We start from the raw sequence: 27,085 nt of genomic DNA, 5'->3' as shown, positions 1-27,085 counted from the left end.
CTTCTTACCGAGCCTAAACGAAATTTCCACTTCGAAAGTATAGATAAATGAAAGTTTAATTCCTTTATTATACAAAAGGCTCAGAGAATCCTAAACAAGCTTTTGCTTCCAGCCTTAGTCTTTTCGAAAGTAAAGCTCCATTAGTGATCCTTGCATGGCTCATGCCTCCTAACATATAGTAGATACTCAAGTATTTGTTAAGTAAATGAGCAAAAAGGCTTCTTTTGGAAAAGAGGATAATAGAACTAGGTCAGCAGCACTGCTAATTTTCCAAGGGCTTTTCTGTTTCAACTTGGGAACATTCGATATTTACAGATACTGTGATTTGTTACAGGCAGGCTTCTTTCTTTCCCTGTCATCTTTTTTCAGGCAGGTCATGTTGACTCTGGAAACATCTTGCATAAAATTCCTTTTCCCCTTTTTAGTAAAATGGAAGAGTAAAATATAGCAGAACTGTTATTTCTCCTAGAGAAAAAAATTGTTTGAACTGATGTACTTGATGATTAATGAAAGTGTGCTTAATTATATCTCAGTATCTTACTTATCAAAATATAGCCAGTTATAATTTTTATTACTCTAGTTTTTTTCTGAACTTTGACTTTTAATTTGAGGAAAACAAGCAGGTAATTCCTTTTCAGAAGTAACATTGGCTGGTGGCATCAGTGATGAACCAGACTTAATTGTTCTATTGAGTACCTGTATCATACTGGCTAAGAAAATATTCTCTTTCTTCCTACTAGTGGGAACTAACCTCCACGGTTCAGAGTTCTTCTGAAGAGCTCTTTAGTCCATTATTAGGTTACCGCCATTCTGGTTATGTGCACTTTATCAAGTGTTTGCTTAATTTATACCATTTACTTAAGCAGAGAAAGAGCAGGGAACATGTTACTTTGGACAGAAGTTTTAGATCATTACTGTGGAAAATGGTCACTGGCTTTATTCTTCACAACATGGACTTCTCTTTATGCCAAAAAAATTTGCAGGTTTCTTCCTTGTGTCGTTAAATTGTGAACTAATGTAGTCTGCCTTTTCTACCAGATCTTAGACCAAAAGCTCTCGTGTTCGTGGGGGAGGGAATCAACACCTCTTCTGCCTAAACTCACAAGAAGCCAAAAAATTGGGTAGTTTATCTTGAACATGATGAAATGGAAAATGAAATGAGGATATGCATATTAGATTGAACCTAATTCAAACTCAAAGAAGAATGTAGTGTCGTAAAAAGAGCTCCAGGTTTTGAGTCAAACCAACTTTTTACCCTTGAATAGCCTAGTGGCCTAAAGAAATCTTTTATCCCTCAGAGAAAACTGAGCTCAATTAAATGGGAATAATATCTACCCCATAGGATTGTTGTGGAGAAAGAAAAGCAGGTGCTCTTAGTGCCCCAATTTATCTCCGTTTTGGGCTTCTGTTGAAAGCAGTGTCAGTAGTACAAACCTGTCTCTGATAATATAGAGGTCTCTCAACTCGGGGGTCCAAGAATGGGAATTAAAAGATCCAAGAAGCCTGAAAAATGGTGTATGTTTCTAGGGCAGAGGGCCCGTACTGGCCCGCAGATTTTCAAAGGTTTCATTTAAAAATTGAAAGCCACTGGTATAAGGTAAAGAATGGCTTCCTCTCTCAAATCAGTAAAATCGTGAGTCTGCCATTTGTGACAGTTGCCACAGTAGTTGTGTGATTCCGTTAACTTGACTGCGTTCCAGTTTATTATGCTTCTCCACATTTTTAAGGTGTGGTTTTTAAGGTGTGGTTGCTGGGCGCTGGGTTTTATCTCTAGCTCATAGAACTGCCATTAAGCAGGAGCAAGCTAGGAAACCAGGCAGCTTTGGGGTCCTTCCTAGTCTGAATATGTTAACACATTTTTGACCAGAGACATATTTTGGCCACAGGCGTTAGTTTCTGCAGAAATCCCCCGGTCAATAATGTGTTAATATGTGTCTTAGGCTTTAAAACTGCTATATAGAATTTTAAGTTGAAAATTACTAGGCAGTTCACTTACTGGAATAAGGGCTTCTCAGAAGAATTCTGCAGTGTTATATTCATTTTCACCACTGTATATATTTACATGTTTTTGTCAATAACTGCTTTTGGTATGTTTCAGAGTACAAAGACCTTATGTGACATAGCAGACAGCAACAGTTCCTTCCAGGAAGGAGTACATTGGATAGTCTTTTTGGGAATAAAATTCAGTAGTCTTTTTAAAAGAGTTTTCATGATAACCATTAAACATTGACCCTGGTGAGGTATTTTGTATATTTGGGAAGTCTGAGGTGTGTGAAGTGTAAATGAAAGAAAATAAAGGAACAAAGAAAGGAGAGGTAGATGTTTGCCATTTGGTGGGAAGGGGAAGAATAACAACTTGATCAAGAGCAACAGGTTACCTGTCCTTTTTGGGCACAGCAATACTTAGATAAGAATGAAGTCTTTCCTGCCTGTTCTAAGAGGACATATAGATGACCTGGAGATGTTTAGTGATTCGATGAGCTGTGAAGATACTTAAAAGTGAACTAAGAGGAAAAGATGAAAGGATTCAAAATAGGACTTAAAGCAAAAAACCTGAGGAAAATCTTAAAGTAGAGGAGGAACATGCACACTTATGCATCTAATCTGCCCAAGAAAGAGGAAGAAATTGTATTCAGCCCTAGCAGAGGCTTTTGAATTAGAAAGGAGGGAAAATAAAGCTACCTTAGAGTTGTAATAGCGTATGGAGAGTAATTTTGCTTTTCATTTTTTTTTCTAAAAACCCAACTTTATCAGTAAAGAAATCTTACTGGTAACACCTCAATAGTGGTACAGTAGGAAGACCCAAGTTAGTTGGTTAATTGGAAAGTGGTTCAAGTATGTGTTCATACTTGGTCTAAACATTTATTTTCAGTTAAAACAGATGTGTATGTTCATTTGCCCATTGCTAATGTGGAGCTAAGACCTCTTCTTTGAATATGCATAGATGTACAGTTTGGAAATAATTTACTAGACACCCCTAAAATAGAGGCATCCTTTACAAAATGCTGTTTGAGTTTGCATAGCAGAGTGAGAACTTAAAAGCTAGAAGAGTAATCAGTTCATAATCCTAGAAATATGCAATTTTTCTAATCTTTTAGTTGTTTGAATAGCCCAAGTGGTGTGCATGTGTGTGTGTGTGTGTGTGTGTGAGTGAGTGTGTGACTCTCCTTTAAAAACTAGTCATTCGGCGCATTCAGCTTAGTTTTCATAGGAACACTTCTTTTCATACTTATATTTCATAACATTTAAGTAACATACTATTTTAAGTAATTATAGCCAAATATAATGGCATAGTTCGGGGAACAAATATGGGACTCTTAATAAGGATGTAACTGCTGATAGAAGCTGAAGGGAGTTCCGGAGAGTAGCCGAAAAACCTATCTGAAGTATTTAGCTCAAAGTCATGGGCATGATTGTTGTTTACTTAGGAATGAAAGGCCTAATGTAAAGCCAGTCTATTAGGTAAGTAGGATTTGGTTAATCCAGCAAATTAAGTGATGGTTCATTCTATCAGAACAGTAGGTGGGAACATTGCTTTATTTAAAAGCCTTTTCCAATAATTTTGCAGGAGATTAGGGGGAGAGAGAGAGGTACAGGTTAGATCATGAAGGGTCTACTATGTTATAAATTAAGGAATGTGGGACTTAATGGCCATATGAAAACTTCAGGCAAAGGAACTGGCACCAGATTTTGCCAGCAACAAGGTGTGTTGATAGACATGCAAAAATAATTCTACTCTTATAAAGAAAATCAGAGCTTTTGATTTGACCTTTTTTTTTGATTTCCGATCATCCAGTTCTGTTCTTTGGACTAACTTTCTCCTTTTACTAATGTCAGAAATAGATTCTCAGTGCCCTCCATCATAGTTTATCATCATTCATATATTAACCTTGGGGTTTTTTTGGAATTGGGGCTTTAATCTATGAAAGACATAGGGTTTTTTTTTCCCCCATGAATATATTACCTATTTTCATATCTGATGACTGGTTCTACCACATAGAGGGAGCCCAGTATGTGAAATAGTTCTTCATTTATAATATTAAATTAAATGTTATTGGACCATTTAGATTAATTTGACCACAAGTTTTTTATTCCAAAATAGGTGATTTTTGACACATTTATATTGAAGAACATGTATGTGTATGAGAAATTTTTTAAAAGTCAAAATTATGGATGTTCTGATGTCAGCTAAGTTAAAAACTTAATGTAGTCCATTGCAATTCTAATAAGCATTAGAATTTTTTTCCTAGAATTCCTGAGATATTCCTCTTGTAATTTCATCCTGGTTTCCATAGCTCTTTTCTTTATTATGGTTTTACATTGAGAATAAACACTGCCCTTTAGAGGATTTAGAATTGCTGTCAATTTCAGCGTGCTGCAAGCAAGAGTTCATCTTCCTTTTGAAACTACCTGTCCTTTCTAACCTCTTAATTTTTAGCACATTCTCTAGACTTAATCAAAATGACATCTTGGACTCAACTTTGACTTCATTTTCTGATTGCAAGTTATTGCTGTGTTGCCTACATCATAGGTTCTCAACCCTTTACATTGTTGATACTCATTTGTATGATGCACTCCCATGGGTAGTACCCAGGATTATTTGTCATTGCCATTGTACTAGTTAGTAGTAGTTCTACCCATTACTCTCCCACTCAGAAGCATATTGGCAAGAAAGTGATGGTGTGAGGAAGGGTAAACTTGACCTAATTTTAATGGACAGAAAATAAATTGTAAACCTTTTACAGCTAGTGGTGGTCATTCACTCGGACTTGCTATCTTTACTGTTCTTTTCCCAGTTCTGTGCTATATACAGACAGCTCTTACTCTTCTTACCTTTTTTTTTTTTTTTTTTTTGCGGTATGCGGGCCTCTCACTGTTGTGGCCTCTCCCTGTTGCGGAGCACAGGCTCTGGACGCGCAGGCTCAACGGCCATGGCTCACGGGCCCAGCCGCTCCGCGGCATGTGGGATCTTCCCAGACGGGGCACGAACCCGTGTCCCCTGCATTGGCAGGCGGACGCTCAACCACTGCGCCACCAGGGAAGCCCTCTTACCTTTTTATAAAACAGTGCTTTCCTTCTGTTCATTTGCTCCATCTTTGCCAGAATACCCTCTATAAAGCCTTCAGCTCTACTTTGGTCTTATTACTTTCCCTGACACAAGCCATTGCTAATTCCCATCTTTATGGCCCGAGGGTTTCCTGAGAGTTTCATTACTCTGATTTGTAACTTATTTTAATTTTGAAGTCCATGTTGTTTTTGAACTTTAGAAGATTGGCTCTATTTCTTTATTCCCCTTAAAAACAGGACCATTGACATTTGTGGTATTTAATATGTAAAGTACGCTGAAGGAATGATACGCTTAATATTTAGTTGGCACAAATTTGAATTTGGCTTGGGAGAAATGGCATGCTTAGCCACCACATTCTTATCAGTTCCCATTGTACTAAGTACATTTCTTTGCAATGGGTCATTCTCCTTTATTCTGTAGTGAGCATTTCCCTATAATGATGAAAAACTTGTATCTGTAAAAATTGCTATGCAGTAGCAGTTATCATTTGTCACTGATATAGTTTTGCATTTTCTGGTAAGGTATAATGTGACATAAGTAGTGATGTAGTATAAAATAGTCTTATATCTTGGCAGATTTCACTAATGTTTTTCTGTTGGCGTTAGTTTGCTATAGTGTGGATCTTGGGGGCAACAAAGCATGGTTGAATATATCTGACTTCTACCAGTATGGTCCTGTTGTATGGCACATTCATGTTTGTTTGTATTGGAATAGATAACTAAAAGGTTTCAGCATATAAGCTTTTTCTTTCTTTCGACAGAATTTGTGAGTTTTCTTCCATTCTCCCCCAAATAAAAATATGGTTACAATGGTATTAGCTACAGGTAGGATGGCAAAGTAAGAATGTAAGGACAGTCAGTCAAATGTTAATCTGTAGAGTTAAGTAAGTCAAACTAAGACTTTGTCCAATTGGTTGACTTGTATGCATGTTCATTCTTTTTCTTTTTCCTTTTTTTTTTTTTTTTTTTTTTTGCGGTACACGGGCCTCTCACCACTGTGGCCTCTCCCGCTGCGGAGCACAGGCTCCGGACACGCAGGCTCAGCGGCCATGGCTCACGGGCCCAGCTGCTCCCCGGCATGTGGGATCTTCCCGGACCGGGGCACGAACCCGTGTCCCCTGCATCGGCAGGTGGACTCTCAACCACTGCGCCACCAGGGAAGCCCTGGTGTTTGAATTTTTTTAATTCATTTTATGACTCTGGGCAGGTATTACATCTCTGTGACTCTTATTTCCACATCTGCAAAATGGAAGTAATAATAGCATCTACCTCTAGGATATTTTATATAGAGTTAATACATCCCCGTGGTAATAGTAGATAGCAAGTATACTGCTTACCTTCTTTTGTGCTTCTTTGATATCACTTCATTGTGGCTTGATTTATTAATTTTGGATTAAGTTTAAGAGAATTTTAATAAACTGCTTAAACTTTAAATTTAATATTTATTGATTACTTGCTACTTTATAAGCCCTGTGCATAAAGAAAAACAATAAATATAAAAAGCCTCTACTCATAAAAAGAATCTCAGCAACCTAGAGGGGAAAGTACTGTGTGTTGGTCAAATTCAGAAGAGCTGGTCTTCAACCTTCTTTTTTAAAAGTGGCTGATAATCTGGTCCCACTAAGGAATTATACATAACACACAGTGTGCATGTGCAAGTTTAAAGAAACACTATAAAAAATGAGGTTTTTAAAACAAAAAATGCTTTGTGATGGAAATATTGGGAAATGGGGCCTTGATTGGTGAGAAACTTCAGCCCAAGTAGGTCAGCATTAATGCTACCTCTGAGAAGGGCTCTGGGGAAGGGGAGAAGGAAAGCCCCCTAGTGTCAGACAGTTTTAGCAGTTATCACTCAATGCTCAATAATTTCTTTTTGGTACTTTTCACCATCTTTTAATCTTTAGGAGGTACATTTCGAATATGACTAAAATACTGATTTTCAAAAAAACATTTTAGAACACTCCAGGCTTTCTATCAGCATTGAGTTTTTATGTGGTTATCTTTTGTTTCATTTTTGGTAAGAATCAGGGAGCCAACTACTCTGGCTTTTTAACAGGAACTAAAATGAAATTTTAGGCTGGTTTCAACATTCCTTAAACACCAGAGAATAATATACCTTGGCTTTATGAAATTCCTTGTTACTATTTTAAAAGTTAGATGGTGCAGATTTGCCATCTATTTCTTATTAGTGGAAAATGCATTCAGTTAAGTGACTGGTCAGAGTCCTCTATGATTCCATCCTTGAAGTGAAGAAGCTCTGTCCCTTCATATCTGTGTGACTTTGTCATTTATAGAACACCTAAAATTTTACTGTGTGCCAGCATCGCACAGAAAGTCTTCAAACACGTACCATCTAATTCATTAGCAGTTTTGGTGGAGCACTTTTGGAAGTAACTGGTGGAGTTGCAATTGAAAGAAAGGAAAGCAATGCAGCCACAAGAGGGAGTAAGAGAATAATTTCTAAATTGATGGGCCTTCGTTGCAACGAAAATAGCTGCTTGCCTTTTAGAATTTTGAGACGTTAGGAATGATAAAAGTCTCAGGGGCTCTACAGAATAAAGTGAAAGTTCTGGGAAAATTCTCTGTGTACAAGGGAATTGTGCAGGACTAGAATTGTGAACTTCTACGTTGTGCTATAGAATTTGAATTAAACTTTGTTTTGAGGATATTATTTAAAATGACATTTGTGGGCCTTTTGAGTTTTTTAATTGAATAATAAAATAAATTGGGAGGTGACTTTTACAGAATCATTGGATTTGGGGCTTGAAGGAGCATCTACCCTAGCTTTTTCATTTTCACAGATCAAGAAGCTGAAGCAAAATAAGACTTTGTCCAATTGTGTGACCTGTATGCATGTTTGTTAATCCAGGAGAGATACTGTTGCATTTAATTTACGAGGAGTGCCCAATTTTTGTTGCATTGGAATTTCATGTTATTTGAATTGTTTAATGAGTTGGACATTAGAGAAGTTAGAAGTGTTTTTTAGAGAAGGTTAAATCCCATCTTGTAACTGGAAAAATTACCACTTTGTTTAATTTCATTAAAAATGATGGCTTTCGTTTTAGACTATATTTTAGGGTTCTATACTTAAATGAAAATAGCAAGAATCACACTTGAGGGCCTTGTGCTTCAAGTTCTTGGCACCTTTTCCCTTTTAGCCATCGGCATTTTTTGTGTATGAAAGCGTACTATCTCTATCCTGGCCTCTTCCTTTGTGTTCAGGGAAGAGGGCCATGATAGTACAGTCTAAAACAGAGCAGTGGGTTGTAGAGGCTTGGTCTTCCCCATGCACAACACACATCTGGTGAAATCAAGTCAAAGGAGACACTTGCCCAGCTATGTTTTCAAATTGCAGTCCGTAAATGTCTCATTAGAGGTTGATTCTTTTGCTTTATTATTCTGGGACTATTTACTGTTTGCTTAGTGACATTTTAATGTATATTAATTAATGGAAATTAAATTTAACAGTATAACCAATTGTTGGAATACTCTCCAAGACAAAGTGGGAACCTCCTCTCCACCTCTCATTTTTATTCGCAAATGCATCACTTATTTTTGTGACTTTTTTCTCCTAAATACAAGTTTTACCAGCCCAATAAGGAAATTTGAAAAACATAGATGAGCACATAAAGGGTATAAGAGTGGAGAGCAAAACTCACTGATAATGCCGTCTTCCAGAAATAGTCACTTTTTTAAAATCACTTTTTAAAAAAACTATTTATTTATTTTTGGCTGCACTGCGTCTTCGTTGCTGTGCACGGGCTTTCTCTAGTTACGGCGAGCGGGGGCTACTTTTCGTTGCGGTGCACGGTCTTCTTTTTGCGGTGGCTTCTCTTGTGGAGCATGGACTCTAGGCGTGCGGGCTCAGTAGTTGTGGCTCAGTGGGCTCTAGAGCGCAGGCTCAGTAGTTACGGCACACGGGCTTAGTTGCTCTGCCGCATGTGGGGATCTTCCCGGACCAGGGCTTGAACCCATGTCCCCTGCACTGGCAGGCGGATTCTTAACCACTGCCCCACCAGGGAAGTCCCCCAGAAATAGTCACTATTAAGAAGGTTTTTCTTTAAAACTTACTTTTATATAAGTGTAATATTAAGTAACCAAAAGTGAAAATAGCTTCTTCTACATATGGTAATTAAACTGCCTTTCTAACCATTTGTTTTTTAACTTTTTATTTTGAAATAAGTTCAAATTTTCCCATATATCCTTTACTTGATTCCCCAAATGTTAACATGTGTAACTACAGTATAATGATCAAAATCAATAAATTAATAAAATAATGGATAAAATAAACTATTATATAACCTATAGCACTTACAAATTATACCACTATAATTGCCTAATTCTGGTCCAGAATTCAATCCAGGATCACAGTTTGTATTTCATTGTCATGTCTCCTTACTCTTCTTTAATCTGGATCAGTTTTTCAGTCGTTGCCTTTTGCCACTTTTTTCAAGAGAACTGGCCCGTTGTTTTGTAGAATATCCCTCAATTTGGATATGTCTGGTGATCCCTCATGAGTAAACTCAGATTGTGCATTTTGGGGAAGAATTCCTGGAAATGATATTGTGCCCTCCTTGGTGCATCATATTAGGAGACACATGTTGTTCTGTTACCGAACCATTATCTTTAGATAGGACATTATATTTTCTAATTTAAACAGCAGGGAGGACTTCTAAAAACACCCTGTGGTGCAAAAGTATCATTTTTTTTTAAGATAGATGCCCCATAAGTATGAATACTTTACCAAAGGTTAGAACTAAATATAGTTTGCCAAAGTCCTTTTTAAATGGGTTATGTAATTTTATAATGAATGGATTACTGTTTTGAAAGGGGGAAGAAATCCCAGCTCTATAACTTGTGATTTTCCTTTGAAATACATTTTCATTAATTGGCTTCATGTATTCTAATTGACAAGCTAAACCACAGCCACTAGCCCAGTGATTTTTTTTTTTTTTTTTTTTTTGCGGTACGCGGGCCTCTCACTGCTGTGGCCTCTCCCGTTGAGGAGCACAGGCTCCGGACGCGCAGGCTCAGCGGCCATGACTCACGGGCCCGGCCGCTCCGTGGCATGTTAGCCCAGTGATTTAATTTGAGTGCATAGTGACAGGTGATCTTTCTTTAGGGCTGAAATAAATATATAAACGGTTTACAATGAGTTCTTGTTAATTTTTTAAAGTTTAGTCTAAGGACCCTTACTCTCTACATTGTCTGATTCCCATTTAAGAAAAAGGAGGGGCTTCCCTGGTGGCACAGTGGTTGAGAGTCCGCCTGCCGATGCAGGGGACACGGGTTCGTGCCCCGGTCCGGGAAGATCCCACATGCCGCGGAGCGGCTGGGTCCGTGAGCCATGGCCGCTGAGCCTGCGCGTCCGGAGCCTGTGCTCCGCAATGGGAGAGGCCACAACAGTGAGAGGCCCGCGTACCGCAAAAAACCGCCCCCCCCCAAAAAAAACCCAAAACAAAACAAAACAAAAAAAAAGAAAAAAGGAAAGGACAAGTGAGGAATAGTGGTGGGGGGCGGGACATGTTCAGTGCGTTAGAGAAGCTTTCCTGGGGTGAAATTTGGAAGGAAGGTTTTGAAATGAATGCTACTGTGAAACACAAGAAGATCGAATGAGGAGGTGTCATGATTTTGTGTTTGAAACTCCCATCACTCCTCTTGGTGGCAGAGTTGTAGTACCAAAATCTAGGTGTCCTGACTTGCAAACAAATTTACTCTACCTTGCTGCTTCGAACTGTCCTCCCACCCTATCTCTGGTGAAGCTTTGTAGTTGTTTGTCTCCCTTAGTTGCCCCCTCCAGAGGCATTACATAGTACCTGGCGCTTATCCAAGGGTCCTGAAAGCATATTAGGATATGCTTTGGCTGCCCTTTGGCTGCTGTTTCTGAATATATGTGCTTAGTACAGCACCCAAACACCTGTCATTTTTGAGCAATTTCTAGGTCTTTAAAGAAGCAGAACATTGTTCCTTTTTGAGCAAAATATTCATTATCTAACCTACAATATCAACCTCAATAATTTTTACTACATTTTATCTTAACTATATATTTAGAAGTTTGTTAAGATGATGAACTTTTGATAGTCTTCTCGATGTTAGGCTTTTCTCCTTTAAGATTGTTCTAAGTTTCCTCTGCTATATTTAAATGAAGCTCTTCAAATTACTCTACAAATTCGGCCTTGGGATTTGATGTTTGAGTGCCTAATACGTGAAAACGTTTGTCTTTAAGGAGCCTATAAGTAGATTAAGAATACATATGTGAAAAGTCAAAGGTGCAAAATCATAATTCTTTTAAATTACACTTGCTCTGGATAACATGTTGCAGAGCATAGGATATATATAAAGTTCAAAAAACAAAACTCTTCTGATGTCATCCCACTTCCTCAGAGGTAATGTCTAATCTTTTTTGTATCCTCCTGGGAACTTGCATTGCCCACGCAAACTGTCCTTGAAGAATATACACAGGTAGGATCTTATACAAACTATTCTGTAAGTTGAACCCACACACAACACTTTGATGTATATCTTATGCTTCATTCCATACTGACACGTACCGTACCGCAGTCTTTTTAATGTTGGTATAGTGTTTGATGAGTGTAACAATGTATTTAGCTAGTCCATTGTTGATATTGACAGAAATTAGGATATTTCCTGCTCTTCAGACCTGGGAGGTACAGAAAATGTAGACTAAACTGAATATTTTTGAGAATTGGCTTGAGAGAGAGCATAGTGTTAGAGCTGGGTATATTGAAAGGTGAATGGTACAGATTACTTTAAGTCAGTCAACAGTTCTTAAGAGTGATCTGTGGACCCCTGGGAGTCCTGCTGGGGGGGATTCATGAGGTCACACCTATTTTCTGTCTCTTTTACAGATGAGAAACCTGAGGCCAGAGAAATTTCAGAACTTCGTCAAGTTGACATAGCTAGTAAGCAGTGAACTGGCATTTGAACATAGGTAGTAAGCAGTGTAAGCTTGTGCCTTTTACAATCTGCTGTAAAAAGAACAAGTACTGACAGAAAATGTTTCCTTTATCTTATGTACTTTGATATAATTTAATCCTGTGGGTTTGTTTTTGTTTTTGTTTTTGTTTTGCTGTAATTACTTCAGTTTATTCCTTCACCAGAACCTTCAGGAGGTGCCACAAAACCAGGTGGGGAAGCCCAGAGCTCAGCATGTCCCCGCCCTCTTTAATCCTGTGTTTTTAAATGAAAGGTTTTTTGTGCATTATTTCACCACTCTTATTAGATACACAAATTTTTGATTACTGAACCTGAACTGAAGTACTAAAGTTGAGAGTACAAGTGCACTAAAGCAGGTTTTTTGGATGTCAAGATCCCCATGTCTTATATTTGCATCTAACTGAGTAGAGTACCTACTCTTTTAGGAGCTGTGATTGGTGCTTTCCTGTTTATATAAACTATACTCTCATTTAGACCTCGTCGTAGTGGCCTTTTGAAGTAGATTTTCATTTTAATCATTTGTAAATATTTTTTATTAAAAAAATCATTTTATAAAATAAAATTTCATTTAATTCTTTAATAGATGAGAAAACTAAGGCTCTGAGAGATTAACTTGCCTGAGATCTCAAAATTGATGAGAGTGGGATTTAAGGTCTGCCTGATTTTAGTTTATACTGTTTCTATTACACCAAGCTGTTGCTCCAAGAAATGCTTGGATGCCCAGAGATTAGGGCCTTGCCACCAGCTCAGGCTGCAGTTTTGGTGTTTTAGATAGTTTCTAGTCTTGATTGTTCCTACAGATTTGATATTTTACTCTTCTTAATTTCCAGCTGTAATCATATTAAAGGAGAGTGAGAGAGGTATATCACTAGAATAGAGATAGACTTTCAGTTTACAAACTTTCTGTTAGAAATATTTGACCACAGTTAGAATTCAATGTTTATTGAAATTCCTAGTGGGGGCAGGTTGAGCCTACCTCAAGAGGGGCAGTCAGAACTAGGTAACCTGTCAGTTTGTGTGGTTCCTTAATGTTAATCCACTCCAGAGTCAAAGCATTGATGTTATGTAGACCATCTTTGGATCAAGCACGTGCTAGAAACTATTGTTAATATATTCTGCCCTGGGTAAATTGACTGGCTTGGGGGAAAAATCATTACTTGACCCCATATCTTAAGTGTTCTTACAGCCTAAGAGGTTAATTGTACATGGCGCTGTAGAGGAAAAAAAAAATCTTTTAACTCTAAAATGTCAAGCTCCACATAATTTATCCATTGATTAGGTTAAGGTTCAGCACCCTCTCCAGAACTATAGCATGTATTTAGCTCTGGATTGAACCCGTGCCCCTCCCTGCAGTGGAAGCACGGAGTCTTAACCACTGCACTGCCAGGGAAGTCCCTATTTTTAAAGGAACATTTCAGAGACATTTCAGATGTGGGCTTCATGCTTTCAATCCCACATAACGTTAAGTGGGGATGACTACTGTATAAAGTCAGAATGTGCATTAACTCGAATTCAGCAGATTAATTTTAGGTATTTTTAAATGGCCATGGTTATCTTTAAAAGACAGTAGCTGTCATTAAAAACATTTTTTAAAACTGCTTGAGGGGAACTACTGTGAATCTCTAAATCAAAATCTATTTCGGCAAGATCCGTTTTGACACTATATATAGTACAACTGCTCTTCAGACAAGTAACTACTCCCTATTATTTGATAACATTTTAACATTCATATTTAGCATATAATGCTGATGTGAAAAATTTTTAAAAATCATATAGGTAGTGATTATAAAAAGATTTAGCTTTTTAATTTTTTCTACAAAAAATTCACACCATTTTTCCATTTTCACTAGTTCTTTTCAATTTCATATTAATAATTCATAATCAATACCAGTAACTAAGAAAAAATGCTTCATCAATTGTGTGACAGAAACTGCTATCTGTTTACTAAAACTGAGGCTCCCCTCTAATTCCTGTGCACACAGCTGGACCAGATTTCCCAGTGTCCCTCTTAAATGCAGGCAAGTGACTGTTTTTACCAATGGAATGTACATGCGGGCAGTGGGTACTAACTTTAGACTACATGCTCCTTTATGTTATTTTTTTCTCTGACTGGCTAAAATGGAGATCAGCTCAATATTAACATTGTAGTCTCAGTTAAGTGCTTGAGTGTAAGATGTTATTAAAGTTTGTGTTTGACCTGAAAATCCTTTTCTGTTATAAATTACATTTAGATTAGAAGGTCAGTGTTATGGAGAATTTTACAAGTGGAAGGTTCATCAGTAGTCAGCCTAACCGTTGTTTTATAAGTAGAAGTTGTGACACCTCATTTGCTTCTTTCCTTATATGAATGCTACATTTCCTTTTAAATTTAGATTCTCACAATGTCCCACAGTTGTCATCACCTTCACTTTACTACTACACGTGAATGAAATATAGGAAGTTGTATACTTCGCGCAGGGTATTTTCTGAAGTTTTTGTATGTTGAAAATAGCTATTAGTTCTTTCCTCTCTTCATTTTCTCTTCTCCAGTTTTCCTTGTCACTGCTGCTTTCTGATAAGTGCTGCTTCCTTTTTTTCCCCTCTGTTTTTATTTCCATCATGGTCTTCTCCCTACATTTGCCTTTCTCCTCTGACTTTTAAATCCGGAAAATTGAACTTTTATTTCTCTTTGGTTAGTTTGATAAATTAACTACTTAATCACCTCTGTAGTGTTACAATTAATTCAGTGAACTCTATGTCCTCCATATCTTAGAGTTGAATGAGACTACATCTTATTTGTGAATCTCCTCTAAAAAATAGTGATTTTTCTCATTTCTCCTGAAAATCTCTGTAAGAAGAGTAGAACTTACTGTCTGACGAGGTGGCCTGTTCCAAATTTGTTTTGTAAGTTTTCTCATACTGTGCAGAAATATGCCTCTGCCCAAATTTAACTAGTCTTGTCTTCTGGAGCCATTCATGTCATATTCTTTCAGTTTTCATGACTGTTTCCAGTTTTCATCAACACTCTTGCTTGCTTTCCTGGATACTCTCCAGTTTTTCAAAGCCTAACTTGATACTTTTGGCGGGGGCTCAGGGGGGTGAGCCACGCAGCATGTGGGATCTTAGTTCCCTGACCAGGGATTGAACCCGTGCCCCCCCTGCAGTGGAAGCACGGAGTCTTAACCACTGGACTGCCAGGGAAGTCCCTATTTTTAAAGGAACAATATACTCTAGATTTGGTTTCCTCAGCACAGTGTAGAACTGAATCATCATCCTTCATTTTGATTTCTAATTAATATCTTAGAATCATATTCTCCTTCTTAGTAGGCATATCATCCTGTTGAGATAGAGAAAACGTAGAATAATGTTGTAGAACAGGTCAGATTGCCTAGTTGGAGTTGTACCTTCACAACTGAGCTGTGGTTTTTGAGCTCGGCACCATTTGTTGTCTTCTATGAGATGGCAATAATTGTAGTTTGTACCTCATAGGTAAGGTTATGGAAGGATCAAATTAATCCATGTAAAGTGATTAAGTGTCAAAAATGGCATGTTTATTATTGAAAATGATGTTTTCATTATTTTTCTCAGTTGTCTATTGCTGCATAACAAACCGATCAAAACTGAAACTGATTTATTCTTTTTTGTAACTCTGTGGCTTGTCTGGATTCTTTTGGACAGTTTTTCACATGGTGTTGGCTGTGGTCACTCATTGCTGTCTTTAGCTGGGGCTGAAATATCCAAATGGCTTCACTAAACATGTTCCACGACTGGGGCTGACTTGACCTTTCTCTCCAGCAAGATAGTTTTGTTTTGTTTTGTTTTTTAATGCTGGCTTAGGGCTCCAAGAGGGCAAAAAGGGAAGTTGCTAGTCCTCTTAAGGGTTAGGCCTAGATCTGGAACAGGAGTCATTTTCACCGCATTCTGTTGGTTAAAGCAAGACAACAAAGTTAACTCGGACTCAGGAGAAAGGAAATGAATTCCACCTCTTGACAGGAGGAGTGGCATACATGAACAGGGATGGTAGGGGAATTGGTGGAGGACATTCTGTTCTTTCATAGTTAGCTTTTTGAACCAAATTTAATCTTTAATCCAGTCTTTCTTGCTTTTTGTTTTTTAAATCTTAATGGTTCTTACCTTTATGTCATCAGAAGATTTTAAAAGTTTGTCATTTATCCCTTTCTCAACTTTTTATTTTTAACAGCTTTATTGAGGTATAATTGACATACAAAGAACTGCACATATTTATTTAATGGGTACAATGTGATGAGTTTGCTTTTTCAACTTCTTGTAGTCAGCATTTTACCAGAAACATTCGCCACTGTTGATCCTTGGTACTTCTAGTCTATCATTAGGCCAATAAACAGCCTGACTACTGGTATCTTGCCTTCTTGTTACTTGTAGGTTCTGGTTAATAGCTTTAAAGTAGTTTTTGCCGTTGTTATTGTTTTAATCAGATGTTATGGCTAAATTCAGTGTTCACCTTGAGGGAAGAGGTGCTTAATTGCTAATTTAAAAATTCTCAGTGTGAGTTACCCAAATGTAAAACAACAGTTTTTAGAGATATAGAAGTTATTACTCATAAAAGATGAGTTACAATTTCTTATGACATTTATTGACACCTTGCCTAAATAACTTCTGCAAGTTTTCAGATGTATACTTTAAAGTTTTACATTTTAAGTGATTCACCCTTAACTAACTGCACATGTTTGTGGCCCTCATCTTTACATATATACAGTGGGTTAGATAAAAGTCATTGAAAAGTGAAGGACATGACGAGGTAGTGTTATTCTGTTTCTGTTGTCCTCCCTGCTAGACATTTTTTTTTTTTTTTTTTTTTTTGCGGTATGCGGGCCTCTCACTGTTGTGGCCTCCCCCGTTGCGGAGCACAGGCTCCGGACGCGCAGGCTCAGCGGCCATGGCTCACGGGCCCAGCCGCTCCGCGGCATATGGGATCCTCCCAGACCGGGGCACGAACCCGTATCCCCTGCATCGGCAGGCGGACTCTCAACCACTTGCGCCACCAGGGAGGCCCCCTGCTAGACATTTTATCCTCAGACTTAGAGACTGTCTTGCTCACTATTCTCAGTGCCTAGCACAGTACCATTTAAGTATTGAAGAATAAGTGAATGTAAAAAATACGTTGAAGCAGTAAAATATGAAATAGAAATGCCTAGGTAGAGAATTGATTTCATGGTTAGGCTTTTACTTGTTGTCACTTCTTTCATTTGAAAATATTCTTTGTCAATCTTAAATATACATAAATGAGCCAGAGAGCAGTTCACAACCGAATTGTATATGGAACCTTCTTTAGATTTATATATATTTTTTCCCGCTATTTAATTTGAAGTGATTTGTGAATTCTGGTTAATCTCAATACACTTTTTCCTTAGTTAGACTTCATAGTCTTACTTTTAGCCTAGCCAGTCAGAAGTGGAATTTCAAGTGTGGAGTGCCACAGGTTAAACCTAGACTTCTGAATCCAAAGCCATTATGCTATACCGTCTCCCATAGTGGAATGAATAATGCATTTTGTATTAAGATACAAAACTTGAAAAAGCCTGGTCATTTGTTTCTTAAGTTAAAAAAAAAAAAAAAACACTTACTATACTAAATGGAACTATCTTTTGTTGTTTAGGCAGATCCGCAGATCCCCAAAGAGCAGCTATAGTGTTCACAGAGTGTTCATGCCTCAAAGAGGACGATGGTGTTTAAAGGACAAAATGACAGGACGTTTGAATTTTGCCAAGTCTTAGGTTATAGGCATTCCTTCTTCGGAGGAAGCAGTGGTCTTCCAAGCCCAGAGAGTTCCTTTATTTCTAGTTTGGTTGAGATTTCACACTAGAAGCTGCCTCAAAGTTTAAATGAATCAGTGAGTGAATGAATTCCAAAACACTTCTGCAGCTGAGAGATCTTTGAATGTGAAAATCTGGGTGTGGTGTAATAAGAATTTTGTATTCTAACCAAAGTGGTCTTCTGATTTCAGGCCAATGGTTTCAAATATCAGTTAATAATCACAGGAAACATTATTTCAGGTTGAATTCTCTCATCTCCAACCCTTTCCTGTAATGCATTGCAACCTGCTCCTACTGCCAACTTGGAACTACCCACTTCATCTGAGTATCTGATGCTTAAGTTGCAGAAAGGGGGAGAAGCCAGGTTAAAGCTTACTCTCCCACTCACCATTTGGAACATAATGAGGTAGACATACAAAGTTAGAGTTATTATTTAAAAGCATTTTTCAGCCTGTTTGGCATATAAGTAGGTGCTATTTAAACTACTTGGTTACTACCAGAAGAATAGAAACCAAGAATTAGATACCCTTTTTCCTTGTAAAAATTCAGACTTGTTTGCCCGGCTAAGCCCAGTTGAAAATTGACTTTCACCTTGATTCCTAGAGTATATTTAGTAGGAAGAAGTGGAGTATTAAAAAAAAAAAAAAAAAATTGCCTAATTCTACTACTGGAATATTATCTTTCTCCCCCTTAAAAAAAAATTACTAGTTTATTGTGCCTTATCCCCCTAATACAGTGAAATCAAGTTTTTCTTTAAGTCCATTGTAGAATATAATTATTAGCATGTTAGGATTTACTTAGTTAGATTGTTATAGTTTTTTTTTTTTTTTCTTTTTCTTTTTGCGGTATGCGGGCCTCTCACTGTTGTGGCCTTTCCTGTTGTGGAGCACAGGCTCCAGACGCGCAGGCTTAGCGGCCAGGGCTCATGGGCCCGCTCCGCGGCATGTGGGATCTTCCAGGACCGGGGCACGAACCCGTGTCCCCTGCATTGGCAGGCGGACTCTCAACCACTGCGCCACCGGGGAAGCCCAGATTGTTATAGTTTTGAACGAAATTACGTAGAATGAAGTTTAACCCATTTGGGGTGATGGGTAAATATGTATCTTATTAGCTGAAAATCACTTTAATGAAACTAAAGGTGTACTCTTCAGGTCTTTAATTCTCATACTCCTACCAGTGTCTTAATTTAGTTAGGATAAATAAAACTTTTACTTTGAACAGCTTTTTACCTGTTGTGAGGTATTACTTTAATTGTAGTCTTATAAATGACGTTTTGTTCTTTTGTTCTGCTTCCTCTGTCATGGACTCTGGTAGTGTCTGTTATACTATCGGTTTCTGCTTAAGTCATATATTCCTCCATAGTACCAAAAAGTTAATCTCTTATGTTCTTTGCATTCTAGTGTCATGACTACCTTGAAAATGAAAAGTTTGCCATTTTGTTAAATAATATAGTAATAACACATATAATATTATGAGCTATCATGGTTTCACATTCATTGAAACATGCAGTCTTTGTCAGCATGTAAATTGAAAGCACTGTGGGGGAGAGGCCAATATTCAAATTATCATCCTTAAATAATAAGCTGAACACTAATTTCAAATTTTAAGTATTGCTGTCCAAAGCATTCTGCTCTTAAACCACAAATTTACGAGCCTACGGCATTCAAAAATTGTATTGTTGGCAATGACTGGGTATTAAAGTTTTATAACTTAGGCTATAGTATGCTCTTAAAAAATGCAGATTCTTTTAGTTTTGTAAAGATTTTAGTCTTATTGTGACTGTTTCTTTTCTTCCCAAGTCTCTTTTGGAAAAGTTCTTGATTCCCAATGCTTCACAAGCAGAGAGCAAAGTCTTCTATTTGAAAATGAAAGGAGACTACTACCGCTATTTGGCTGAGGTTGCTGCTGGTGACGACAAGAAAGGTATGCTGCTTCAGCCTGAGCTGGACGCTTAGAAAATGACACAGTACGGAAGGAGTCCCTTCCGGAGTGTAGAGAATTGTTTTGTTGTTTTTTAATTGCTCAGAGCACTAAATGAAGAGTAATAATGGACTTTGCGCTCTCTCTCTCTCTCTCTCTCTTTCTTTCTTCCTTCCCTCCCCTCCCCTCCCCTCTTACCTCCCCCACCCCGTCCTTCCTTCAACTAAACAGTTGACCCTTGAGGAACACAGATTTAAGCTGCACAGGTCCATTTACACAGAGATTTTTTTCTGTAAATACTACAGTACTACATGATCCAAGGTTGGACATGAAGGGCCGCCTACAAAATTATACTCAGATTTTCGACTGCATGAAGAGTTGGCATCCCTAAACCCCTTGTTGTTCAAGGGTCAACTATATATCTACTGCCGAATAATTGGTATTCTGAAATGTATGCTTGCTAACAAGCCAATTTTATGTATAGGAATGTTTCCTCACAATTTTAATAGTGGTTATAGTATAACTGTAGAGCAGTACAAACTAATTATTAAAAATAATACTGAGATGGTTAGAGTTATTTTGTCTTGATATTGATCGATGGCTAGTGTAGTTTTCCAGGAGAAGCTTTTCTTTTTTTTTTCTTTTCTTTTTTTTTTTCTTTTAAATGTAGGAGCCTTAATCAGTTAAGGTTGCTACAGCTTAATATTTCAGAGTTTATAATTGGATAGTAAAGGTTTGGTTTGGGGGGTGAAGGTGAAGTGCAAACTTTTATTGATACATTTTGGTGTATTTTATTATCCAGGGATTGTGGATCAATCACAGCAAGCATACCAAGAAGCTTTTGAAATCAGCAAAAAGGAAATGCAGCCAACACATCCTATCAGATTGGGTCTGGCCCTTAACTTCTCTGTGTTCTATTATGAGATTCTGAACTCCCCTGAGAAAGCCTGCTCTCTTGCAAAAACAGTATGTATTTTTTACCTGTTATGTGGAAATTTAGTAATCATTATTATTTGAGCATTGAAATGTATTTTTTTTATCACAGGCATTTGATGAAGCCATTGCTGAACTTGATACATTAAGTGAAGAGTCATACAAAGACAGCACACTAATAATGCAGTTACTGAGAGACAATTTGACAGTAAGTATATACCAGCATCATGAGCGGTTAACATGGCGAAGAGATTATAGGCATACCTCTGTTTTATTGTGCTTTGCAGATACTATGAGTTTTACACATTGAAGGTTTGTTACAACCCTGTGTTGGGCAAGTCTATGGGTGCTGTTTTTCTCAAAAGTGTTTGCTCATTTCATGTCTCTTGAGTTCATATTTTGGTAATTTTCAGTGTTTCGAACCCTACACCAGCAAAAATTTCAACTGCTGAAGGTTCAGTTGATGATTAGCATTTTTTAGCAATAAAGTATTTTTTAACAAGATATGTACATTGTTTTTTTTAAAGACATAATGCTGTTGCATACTTAATAGACTACAGTATGGTGTAAACATAACATATGCACTGGAAACAAAAAATTCGTGTGACTGTTTATTTTTATATTCCCTTTTTTTTTTGTCTTTTTTTTCTTTTTTTTTAATGTAAGAGCCTATCTGCTTTTAAAACTCTGAAGAAAACCATCTTACAGAAACTGAAATATTAGACTAAGGAGTAAAAATGTATCCTTTCATTAGTTACATATACCCATTGTTAAAATTCTGGTTTTTAAAATGACTTTGTAATTCATGGTTTTGAACTTTCAATTATATAAGCCATTTTATTTTTCATTTCAATATAGTTGATTCTTTTTTTTCCATTTTAGTCACAGAAGAGTTTTGCTTTTAATATCAAAAACATACTTAAGTTCTTTTTTTAAAAATAATTTTTATTTATTTATTTGGTTGTTCTGAGTCTTAGTTGCAGCAGGCGGGCTCCTTAGTTGTGGCTCTCAAACTCCTAGTTGTGTCATGCATGTGGGACCTAGTTCCTTGACTAGGGATCGAACCTGGGTGCCCTGCATTGGGAGCATGGAGTCTTAACCACTGCACCGCCAGGGAAGTCCCTTAAGTTCTCTTCTTATTTATTTATTTATTTATGGCTGCATTGGGTCTTCGTTGCTGCACGCGAGCTTTCTCTAGTTGCAGCAAGTGGGGCTACTCTTAGTTGCGGTGCGTGGGCTTCTCATTGCGGTGGCTTCTCTTGTTGCGGAGCACGGGCTCTAGGTACTTGGGCTTCAGTAGTTACAGCACACGGGCTCAGTAGTTGTGGCTCGCGGGCTCTAGAGCGCAGGCTCAGTAGTTGTGGTGCACAGGCTTAGTTGCTCCAAGGCATATGGGATGTTCCCAGACCAGGGATTGAACCCGTGTCCCCTCCATTGGCAGGAGGATTCTTAACCACTGCGCCACCAGGGAAGCCCTCTCTTCATATTTAAATTCCATTAAAAATGGTGACCATAAAGTTGCTTCTATATTTATGTAGCTATGGTAGGGCATTAATAACTTTAGTTACAAAATTTCAGATACTCTGCGGAGTCCAAGTGGACATCTATTTTGCCTAGTCTCTTAGTAAAAAAAAAAAAAAAAAAAGACTTACTGTGGCAGGTCATGATTGTCCTTGGTATACTGCAGACTTAAAAAAAAAAAAAAACCACAATGCCAGTATCACACTGAAAAAATATATAGTTAATTCCTTAATAATATCAAATTTCTAGCATTCAATTTCCAGTTGTCTTTTTGTGTTTCTTTGTATTGTCTTTTTTTTTTTTTTTTTTCTTCCAACAGTTTTTTATTTGCATTGGGATCCAAATAGTCTACATATTGCAGTTGGTAGATATGTCTCTTTGGTCCCATAGGTTTTCACATTCTTCTCCTTCACATAAATATTAAATTTGAAGTTTTGAGGCTTGGATGAAAAAAGTATCAAGTATCTTCTGTGTGCCAGATAAAGAGCTAGGAATGAAGATTATAGTTTAGGCTGCTGGTTTTTATTAGCTTTGGGGCATTTGTTTTGGGGACTGTACATCATCATTGTATACATTTAACTTTTCTCAGCTTTATTTTATCTAACCCATTGCCAATTTTCTGAACCAGTTATATTCTCAGCAGTTTTTTGAACGTCATTATGTACTTGTTTATTATTAAACACTGAAAATTATTTTAGAAAGTATAATTGGAGGCTACGTACACACTCTGGAGATTATTTTAGTCAAGAGGATAAGGTATAGTTCCTTAAAGAGTGAATCATTTTATGTGTATCAAATGAAAGAAGCACTTCAGTTTGTTAGCTAATTTTAATATTAAGAATTTTTCAAATTTTTCTGGTTTGAAATGATGAGATAGTTCTAAAAGGTAGAACTTGAGACCTAGTCACTACTGAGTTGTTTTGTCATCACTTTTTGAGAAGGCCTGATCTGAAATATATGCTTCCAGCTGAATCTTGGTATCAGTATAGCATGCAGAGCGTATTACAACAGCTGAGTAAGAAGAAAACCAAGGTTCTGATTCTGATTCCGTCACTATTTACTATGTGCCTTCTCTGAGCTCTTGTCGTATTGCCTGTTACCATTATAGGTTGATTGGATCACTTATCTGTCAAGTAAAGAAATTTTGTCAAAACTATCTAGTATCTGAGTCTGGATCTGGTTGACCAGTGTTGTCAACACATAACCCTAGGAAGAGAAATATAAATATCCTTCATCAGATTTTTAATGTTTATATGGAAAAGACAAGGATCCATGAAAGAACTGGAAAGAGATGATAAAATAATTTCATCTTGTCTTACGAGACTACCAGTTTAATAGAAGCTTACAGACTTCTAGAGGTCATTCAGCTAACTGTATGATGTTCAAAGAAGTCTCCTTTCCAGGCCAGTAACATATTTGGTTAATAAATAAATAAAACTAAGGGGTGATTTGGGGGATAGAAAAATATTGAGCTTTTCCCCCCTTCATTCTGCAGTGTATAAGCAATATAAATTTAAGGTATCTTGAAACAATCCTTTTATAATTACCTCTAAAAATCATTATAGAGTGCTAAGACTTGTAAAAAAATATTTGAAACAGCTGAGATAATTTTGAAATCATCTTTTGAAATTGCTGAAAAACTGTAACATTAATCTAAAAATTAATAGACACCATAGGCCTACTACTATGGGACAATTCAGTTTTTACCTCTTCGAAGATTTGGTTCTGACCATACTGTTTTGTGTTCATCTATTAATTTTGAATCAGACAAATTCACAAAGGTAGTTTTTTGGTTTTTTGTTTTTTTGTAAACTAAAAATGTTAGTTAAATTTGTATTTTAGTTCTGACTTGATCCTGACTCTTGAATTTCATAGAGTGTGGTATTCTCTTTAGAGTGGCAGTCTAAAGTCTAAGTCTACCAGGGGAAAGTAGTCAGCCTGAGCTCCTTGAGCATGGGCTGAATTTGATGATTCTGGTTCAGTTGCACTAAACTTATACATCCGTCTCTCACTGGGGCTATTTGGGACAATCTACTATTCTGATAGCTATTGATATTTTTAGAACTGTAGCATTTCTATGATTTTTTCTACTTTTTCTTCACCTTCTATGAATAACCAAGAATTTCCTGTATCTGACTTTGTTATTTGAAGACAACTCTGCTGTGTACTTACTATGCTTACAGAATGATTAGGGAGGAAATAAATGTATTATATTGAGGTCTTTTATATCTTTTTAAAAATTTATTGCATTGAAGTATAGTTGATTTACAATGTTGTGTTAATTTCTGCTATAGAGCAAAGGGATTCAGTTATACACATATACATTCTTTTTCATATTATTTTCCATTGTGGTTTATCACAGGATATTGAATATAATTCCCTGGAGGCGTTTTACATCTTGAAGCTATCTTAAATGCTGCAATTTTTTAAAGAAAGCCTTCCAACAAAAACTGCTTAGATTCTGGTACTTTGGCATATATATTAAGGTTTTTTTTAAACTGAAATACACTAAAATTTCTCTCTCCCCCCCCTCCTCTTTTAACTAGTTGTGGACATCGGATACCCAAGGAGACGAAGCTGAAGCAGGAGAAGGAGGGGAAAATTAAAAGGCCTTCCAACTTTTGTCTGCCTCATTCTAAAATTTACACAGTAGACCATTTGTCATCCATGCTGTCCCACACATAGTTTTTTGTTTACGACTTATGACAGGTTTATGTTCCTTCTATTTGAATTTCTGTATTTCCCATGTGGTTTTATGTTTAAGGTTAGGGGAGTAGAGCCAGTTGACATTTAGGGAGTTACCTGTTCTCATCCTGAGGTGGCCAATACGGGGATGTGGAATTGTTATACAAGTTATAAATGTCTGGCAGAGTACTTTTGGTACATTGTGGCTTAACAAGGGCCAGGGTTAAAACTGCTTCCATGTCTAAGCAAGGAAAACTGCCTCGTATTGGTTTGTCCTGGTGGGGAATAAAAGGGATAATTGGTTCCAGTCACAGGTGTAGCTGTGGGTACTTTAAGGTTTGGAGCACTTATAAGGCTATAGTAGAAATAGATATCCCATAGATATTACATGTTAAACCATGTGTTATCTGTGGAATACTCAAGTCTCAATGTGCACACCATTGACTACAGCTACAGAAGTGTTCCTTTAGTTGTGACCCAATTTACTCTGGATAAGGGCAGAAACGGTTCACATTCCATTATTTGTAAAGTTAACTGCTGTTTGCTTTCATTATTTTTGCTACACTCATTTTATTTGTATTTAAATGTTTTAGGCAACCTAAGAACAAATGTACAAGTAAAGATGCAGTAAAAATGAATTGCTTGATATTCATTACTTCATGTATATCAAGCACAGCAGTAAAACAAAAAACCCATGTATTTAACATTTTTTAGGTTTTTTTTTTTTTGCTTTTGTGGGTTTTTTTTGTTTTGTTTTTATTTTGTTTTTTGGGTTTTTTTTTTTTTTTTTTTTTTTTTGATACTTGCCTAACATGCATGTGCTGTAAAAATAGTTAACAGGGAAATAACTTGAGATGATGGCTAGCTTTGTTTAATGTCTTATGAAATTTTCATGAACAATCCAAGCATAATTGTTAAGAACACGTGTATTAAGTTCATGTAAGTGGAATAAAAGTTTTATGAATGGACTTTTCAACTACTTTCTCTACAGCTTTTCATGTAAATTAGTCTTTTGGTTCTGAAACTTCTCTAAAGAAAATTGTACATTTTTGGAAATTTATTCCTTATTCCCTCTTGGCAGCTAATGGGCTTTTACTAAGTTTGAATACAAAGTTTATCATAACAACAAAATACTACTAAGATAACTACTACTGTTCCCAGCCATGTCCCTACTCCCCCCTCCCCCTGAAAAAAATTTTTTTTTTTTTCCAGAGACAGGGGGATTGAATGAAAAAAAAAGTAATGTGTTCCATTTAAAATTTTGGTATATGGCATTTTCTAACTTAGGAAGCCGCAATGTTCTTGGCCCATCATAACATTGGGTAGCATTAACTGTAAGTTTCGTGCTTCCAAATCACTTTTGTTTTTAAGAATTTCTTGATACTCTTATAGCCTGCCTTCAATTTTGATCTTTTATTCTTTCTATTTGTCAGGTGCACAGGATTACCTTTTTTAAGCCTTGTGTCTTGTCACCAACCGTTCCTACTTGGTGGCCATGTTCTTGGGGAAAAGGCCGCATGATCTTTCTGGCTCCACTCAATGCCTAAGGATACCCTGCTTCCTTTGCTTGCATCCCACAAACTATTTCCCTCATCCTATACACTGCAGCAAATCTCTCCCTAGTTGATGAGATTGTGTTTATCTCCCTGTAAACCCTACCTATCCTGAATGGTCTGTCATTGTCTTTGCCTTTAAAATCCTTCCTCTTCCCCTCTTTGAATAATGATGGGGCTAAGTTATACCCAAAGCTCACCCTACAAGCTATTTCCTCAGTACCTTGCAGAAAACACCAAACAAAAATACCATTTTAAAAGAGGTGTATTTTTTTTTTTTCTTTTAGAATGTAAGCTCCTCGAGAGCAGGGACAATGTTTTCTGTATGTTCTATTGTGCCTAGTACACTGTAAATGCTCAATAAATACTGATGATGGGAGGCAGTGAGTCTTGATGATAAGGGTGAGAACTGAAATCCCGAATACTGTTTTGTTGCTTGTTTTATTATGACCTCAGATTAAATTGGGAAATAGCCCTTTGGGACAATTGTCCCAAATGTTACATTCAAATAAAAGTGCAATGGAGGCCTTGGGGTCTTTCTTTCAAGGAGAAAAAGATCTCTTATGCATTTGGGACAACATCATAATGCATCTTCACGCACAGCTCTTTTCTTTTTCTATTGATTTCTCCTGACCCCCAGGCCAAGGACATGAAATAATCATTTTATAGCTACGGAGA

The 27,085-nt window shown here is 37.0% G+C and overlaps 1 protein-coding gene across 1 annotated transcript in view; it reads left to right on the top strand.

Moving 5' to 3' along the window:
• Nucleotides 1–26,786, top strand: part of YWHAZ (tyrosine 3-monooxygenase/tryptophan 5-monooxygenase activation protein zeta) — a 32,083-nt gene extending 5,297 nt beyond the window's left edge. Inside the window, exons 3-6 of the mRNA XM_060115541.1 lie at nucleotides 19,595–19,718; nucleotides 20,518–20,681; nucleotides 20,761–20,856; nucleotides 24,716–26,786. Of these exons, the coding sequence (XP_059971524.1) occupies nucleotides 19,595–19,718; nucleotides 20,518–20,681; nucleotides 20,761–20,856; nucleotides 24,716–24,775 (444 nt within the window). The 3' untranslated portion in view covers nucleotides 24,776–26,786. The remainder of the gene's footprint in view (nucleotides 1–19,594; nucleotides 19,719–20,517; nucleotides 20,682–20,760; nucleotides 20,857–24,715) is intronic.
• The last annotated feature ends 299 nt before the right edge of the window (nucleotides 26,787–27,085 follow it).

Source organism: Mesoplodon densirostris, chromosome 13 (genome assembly GCF_025265405.1).
Source record: "Mesoplodon densirostris isolate mMesDen1 chromosome 13, mMesDen1 primary haplotype, whole genome shotgun sequence".
Classification (NCBI taxonomy): Eukaryota; Metazoa; Chordata; class Mammalia; order Artiodactyla; family Ziphiidae; genus Mesoplodon; species Mesoplodon densirostris.
The sequence above is the reverse complement of the archived record's forward strand: the minus strand, read 5'-3'. Positions and strand labels throughout refer to the sequence as shown.